The following is a 6,085-nucleotide window of genomic DNA, read 5'->3' as shown; positions in this document are numbered from 1 at the left end:
TGTGTTTGTGGCTTTGTACTGGATGAATGAACAGAGGGAATGAATGAATGTATTAAATGAAAGAGCCTCAGAAGTCTGCTAAACATCACTAAGTGTGTGTGTGTGTGTGTGTGTGTGTGTGTGTGTGTGTGTGTGTGTGTGTGTGTGTGTTTAAGGCACAAATTCAGTGTATCATTCATAATAGAAAACATGCTGAAAAATGTTTGGATTTATTACATTTTATTACAAATCCCTTCTCAGTTTTCAGGTGTCTCTGTATATGTTAATGACATTTAACATGTTTCCAAATCCTTTCATCCCAGCTCTTTTCTCTCTTTCTTCATATACGCCTGATTTCTCTCGCTGCCTCCCTATGTTTTCTTTTCGTTCTTCTTTTTGGCGAGGTAGCTGTGGTAGTAGAAGTTACTGAAGAGAGCGATGAGGCTGAGAGAGTAGGCCAACACAACCATGTTCATGGAGTCAGGGAAGTCACAGTCAGCAAACAGGTTGTAGGTGGTGTGGATGGTGACTATGAAAAACTGGAGCTGGGAGGGAGACAGGCAGGAGAAAAATGACAGTGTGAGACAAGTGGCAGACTATCTGAGTGACAAAGAAACGCTTCCTCCTACACTGCAGTCTGAGTGAAGACATAAAAAAACAAGTTCTCAAAGTCAAATACAGGAAATTTGGCACACGCTCAGATCAAAACTGAATTCAATATTTACTTTCGGGAAAAAATTAAATTGCCATGAAAGCAGCAAAACATGTCAGAGGATTTCAAAGCAAAAGTGAAAACCAGTCGACAACTCGTGAAACTGTATTGAGCTTCTATTCTTTTCTTCTGTAGTTGTCACCATTACATACCACTATTAACCTAGGCACCTCGTAAACCTTGTACAACATGCTTCAGAAAGACTTACTTATGGCAATGCAAGTAATGCATGATGATTAAAAGTGTGTGACAGAGAGAAAGAAGAAAGATTCGTGAGGAACCTCTACAACACACAATGTTGTAGTGGTTCATGTGAAAGAAAGAGGCAGCCGAAGGCCTCCGTATGGGGTACTTAGCATTCTTGCTAGCTGGGCTTCATGTAGCCTTCGGTCTTTCAGCAGCCAACTCAAGTGTCCTTACTGTTTCTGTATCACTTTATCACACAGTTTCCTCTCAAATTCTGTGACATATGGGTTAGACTAGCTCAGTAATAGACTTATAATGAAAAAGTAGCTAACAGCTCCAGCACAATTCTAACTTAGTCATTCATATACGCATGGCATTACACTGGCAAATACACATCCAATGTAACTGTTATAATCAAACAGTCGTTCCTAGAGCCAATGGTTGATGGCTGGCAGTAAATATGCAACAAAAATAGCTTGCTATCACTTCATTGCTAGCCACCATGTGGCCCTCGTCTAGCAGGTTTACCCTGTCAGCACTTGTGTTAAAGTAACAGAGAGAGCTTTTATAGGAATAATTATCATTTTGATACGAGGCTAACTGATAAAAGAGAGATTTCTCTTCTAGTTGCTCGTTCATGCTAGCTATTACATAGAAACAACACGTAAAGCTAGCATGAGCAGCGATTACCACAGCTGAACAGACAGAGACAAGAGAGCATGAGAATTCTGCACGTTAGTGTCACAACATAAAGTCGGCCTACACTGACGACTGGTCAATATCCATATGTTTCATAGAGTCGCTTTAGTAGCCTATTGAGGGCCCAGGAAGGGATTATGTGTATGAATGAACATAAGGGACGTTGAGCATCTATCCATACCACTCCACATACACCTCCCCTTTCAATGTTTATAATTACCTCTCGAAAATACAAAAGAAATCCTCTCTGTCGCTCTCACACACACACAAATACAATCTTCCCAATCCACTCAAGTATCTCAGCTTCAGTTCACCAAATTGTAAAGCCAACTGTTAATGAAGGCTTAAGGGGGCAGTCTCCTCTAGGTCAGTACAATTATTGTTACATAATGGCAGTCAGTCACCATACTGACCTATATATGTTGCAGCCATATAGAAAGACAAAAACCCCAGAGGACGCATTGTCTCCTCATCAAGCTATAAGTAAAACAGATGGTCCAGTAGTTAGTGAGTAGCATCAGTGCTGCTAATCCATCCAATTATGTCCACGGCTGGTCAGAACAATGGTGCACGGAGCACGAGGCCTCATGTCAGGCTCGTCAAAGTTAAAGCACTCCAAGCTTTTTCAACATTCTGAGATAAGGTTGTTGGACACATACCCGAACAGACATAAGAGGGAAAGACTTGCCAGAAATACTGACCAGCTGCAGGGAGGTGAGGTAGCGTTTCCACCAGAGGTATTTGGACATGCTCGGACCAAAAGCTGCCAGGCCGTAGTACAGATACATCACTACATGGACCAGGGAGTTGATGAGACCAATCAGGAAAGCTACGGAAAGACACACATGATGAGCATCACATAGTGTAAGCGTATGTATCAGTGTGTGTTCTGGGGTGTGTTGGCGTGTACTCACACTGGCCACCAGCCACATATTTAACCCCAGCCCACCAGTTGAAGATCATGGTGGCGTGGTGGTAGACATGGAGGAAGGTCAGCTGACTGTTCTTCTTCCTCAGGATGAAAAATACCTGAAGAACGCAAAAACACATATAAAGGCAAGTTTACGGTCAGATCTTGCAGCCATGTGTTCTTTTATATGGAAGCACATGCAGAAATAAGCTGCAAACACTTGTGTGTTTATAATGTGAAAATAACTTATTTTCACTTCTGTCATACTCACAGTGTCGCTGAGCTCTATAACTTTGGAGAAGTAGAACCACCAGCACACTCTTGCCATCTGTCCGACAGAAAAATATGTTTGAAAGTTTGTGAGGTGCAGAATATTTTGGTTATTAAGGTGCAGTCTCAAACCTACAGCCTTGTGAAACAAAGTACAGAGTTGAGCTTTATCTAGAAATTGTTGCATAATGTATAATGTGGTAAAAAGATTTACCCTCATGGCCAGTGGGTTGCTACTGTAGTCGACTGGCTGGCACAGCAGACTGTAACTGGCCAACCAGGAAGAAGCTGTGAACTGGAAAGACAAAAGCTGCTTTCATCTCTGCTTTGGTTCCTCTCAATCAGCACTGGGACCTTTCATCCCATTTTGTCAAACTCAAATTGGTACTGAATTAGTGAAATCACTTCCTGTTTCGCCGATGACTCCCACAATGGATAGGGGACATAACTCTTGTGGTATCATCTGAGATTATGGAGGACTTTTTGTCCTTTTATACCTGCAATGAGTCACTTTGGGGCAGCAGGAACAAGCAGTGAACACAACACTAACATAGTATCACCTCTCAAGTTGATATAGTAAACAAACAGTGGCCTATTTCTACATCAGGCAGATATGGAGCAGTGTGGAGTTGTCACCCTCATCTCTTACAAATGTTCCCACATACAGTGCACTATTAGGCCTACCTCATAGAACATGTATGCAGACAGGCAGACCATGGCAAAGTTGTAAACTATCAGGACGGGTTTAAGGTTGACTGGCTGCCTTTTGGCCATCAGCTTTGGCCCCACCCATATAATGACCAGATAGCACAGAAAGATGCAGCTGATTGGCACAGGAGAGTAGACCAGCGGCCAACTGTCTGTCCTCTTGTCTAGACAGAGAGAAAGCAAGAGAAAGGCATATATCAAGCACAAGATTGTGCTAAAGTCTGGCATAAAGTCGATAAAGTAAATATAAAGACTTGCCTCCATTTTCCAGCATCCCTCGGTAGAATAACTGTAATTTCTGCCACATGCTGAGAGCCTGAAAACCCTGAGAGTGATACACATGAGTAGGAGAAACATTCATGAGCTAGTAAATACAAAACTGAACCAAAACACCAATAACAACAATATTTGGAGGTGAATTTGGCTGATTCAATAAAGGAAATGAACTCCAAGGCCAAAAATGTACAATTCATTCAAGGAAGCATATTGAGATGCCTCTGACAAGAGCAACTGAAAACATCAAACTGTAGTTTGAGTATTTTACTTTACTCATTCACATTATTATTTTTTGCTTGCTTTTGATTTTCTGAACTAATACTCGATTTTATAGTGACTTTACACAGCAAAAGCATTTGTTGTTGATCATGTTCTCTATCGGTCTCTGTTGTATTCTGCAAAGATGTTGTCAAAGGCATATCTCCAATACATTAAAGTTAAATGGTGTTATATTGTACTGTATTAAAACATGGATCTGGTCTTGCAACCTCCATTAGGGCCAGTTAGAGCCATATTCATCTGGAAGTGACAGAACAAATGACTTGTAACGGGATAAAAAAAAAGGTCTTTTCTGCAACTGGGAAAACATTAGCTGACTCTTTGCAGCTCGCTGTTTTTCAAATGTTCATGAACGACATCCTTCTGCGAAACAATCGCACGTAGAGAAGAACACTCCACTGCAAATTTGATTAAATCAACCAGAGATAATCTGGATTATAATTCAAGGATTATGTTCACTAAACCAAACGTATCTCTTGATGATGGATAATAACTAATAATCCTCTTGATGAATGGCTGCCTAATGTGGACGACAGGCGGATGAGTTTCCATGTGTGATTAACAAATACCAGTGCTGCCATCTAGTGTTTGCAGGTGGAAGCTCTGCACAGGACAGATTGATGACTCGCCTTTACGCTCTTTTAGTATTTCAAATTAAGATGATTTTGCATGTGCATTGGGGTGTTTTGTCCATTAAGCAGCTTTGTTTTGGTCTTTGGTGTTCCATGTATGTCTACAAACGTAGAAACACCAACAGTCTTATTATCAGATGGATGTGTCTCTAGAAAAACACCAAACAGTAAAAATCTAGCAAAGTTTCAGCCTGTCTCTTGACCCTTTGGGAAAGATAGACATTCCAACACAGCACGGACACAGATGTTTAATGATCAAAGGTGCAGTTTTATACTGTACAATTGCACATTTATCTAACTTAAAGGCTACATTTAATATTTCTTTAGCTAAATATAATAAAGGGATCTGGTAGCTCTCCACCAAAATTAAATCCTGGCAGTGTGGAGGTGGCAGCATTAGAGGGATACACATTTGCAAAAGATATAATTAAACAGTTAAATGAATTATTAACAATAATGGATTTGACAGGCTTTTTTGGTCAGGGTTGGGATGAGGGACCGCAGCAGGTAGATAATGTCTGCCTCTTCATCTTCATCTCTAAGCATCTTACAGTGGATCAATGTCCAGCAGTTACTAGAGATGGACATTGTTGTATTAAAGTATTATGAATATTATATTGTATTGTTGAGTATGAATATTTTTCAATCCCACCACAGGATTCCCACCACTGAATTTCAGTGAAAGCACTAATTACTGTATTGACAGAAGCAGCAGGTTATGTGGACAGCGCTAAGTAGTTTAGCTTCTCCAGGAGCTTCCTCCCTGGGATTTACAGAAGGAAATCCCCAGCAGGGCCGGGCTTCTACAACTCTGCTCGGGTTTACCAAGCAGGTTTAAGACCTACAGTGATGCTTCTTGGATATCTAAAGAAACTGAAGCAATCATCATCAATCATCAATGACAGTATACAATGCTGATATCAAACTATTCAGTCTGACAGACACAGAGCCTACATGCAGGTACTGATGGGAAATGATGACAACCAGTGAACTTCCAGTTGAATTCATTATGGTTGACTGTGAATAACTGCAAGAATTTGTGTTAAATTGTCTTTCTGTAAAGACAGCGTCAGCTGTAGGAAGTGTCCTTACCTTCATTCTGATGGTAGCTGTTTATATTTTTTCCTCAGCTCTCCTCGGTCAAAGCGCGCTGCATCTCAGCCACGTGTTAAGCAGCACTGAGGTAATCCGCCTGTTCTCTAGGTGTATGTGCCTCTGTGTGTGTGACCAGCATGACATATGGCAGTGTGCTTCCTTCATTCTAGTGTAGCAGGTCAAGTACTGGGCAGCTAAATCCCATCAATCACAAGTCCAGTGTTATTTAGAATGTATGCGATTGTGACTATAAGAAAACAATTCAGGATTTCTTCTAGTAATCAAAACATAATTCTGAATTACGTAATTATGATATTCAGTTCAATTTGGTGTTCTCTG

At 40.8% G+C, this 6,085-nt stretch overlaps 1 protein-coding gene across 1 annotated transcript; it reads right to left on the bottom strand.

The window, feature by feature from the left end:
- Positions 1-297: 297 nt before the first annotated feature.
- Positions 298-5,812, bottom strand: elovl8a (ELOVL fatty acid elongase 8a). Its single transcript, XM_084368744.1, has 8 exons — positions 5,744-5,812; positions 3,723-3,789; positions 3,441-3,628; positions 2,971-3,051; positions 2,758-2,814; positions 2,491-2,605; positions 2,278-2,405; positions 298-524 (listed from the first exon to the last, which is right to left on the bottom strand). Exons 1-8 carry the CDS (start codon positions 5,747-5,749, stop codon positions 351-353), a joined length of 816 nt encoding a protein of 271 aa, XP_084224870.1. The 5' UTR covers positions 5,750-5,812; the 3' UTR covers positions 298-350.
- Positions 5,813-6,085: the final 273 nt, after the last annotated feature.

The sequence above is a fragment of the Pagrus pagrus genome (genome assembly GCF_965226575.1).
Source record: "Pagrus pagrus genome assembly, chromosome: 12".
NCBI classification, from domain to species: Eukaryota; Metazoa; Chordata; class Actinopteri; order Spariformes; family Sparidae; genus Pagrus; species Pagrus pagrus.
The sequence above is the reverse complement of the archived record's forward strand: the minus strand, read 5'-3'. Positions and strand labels throughout refer to the sequence as shown.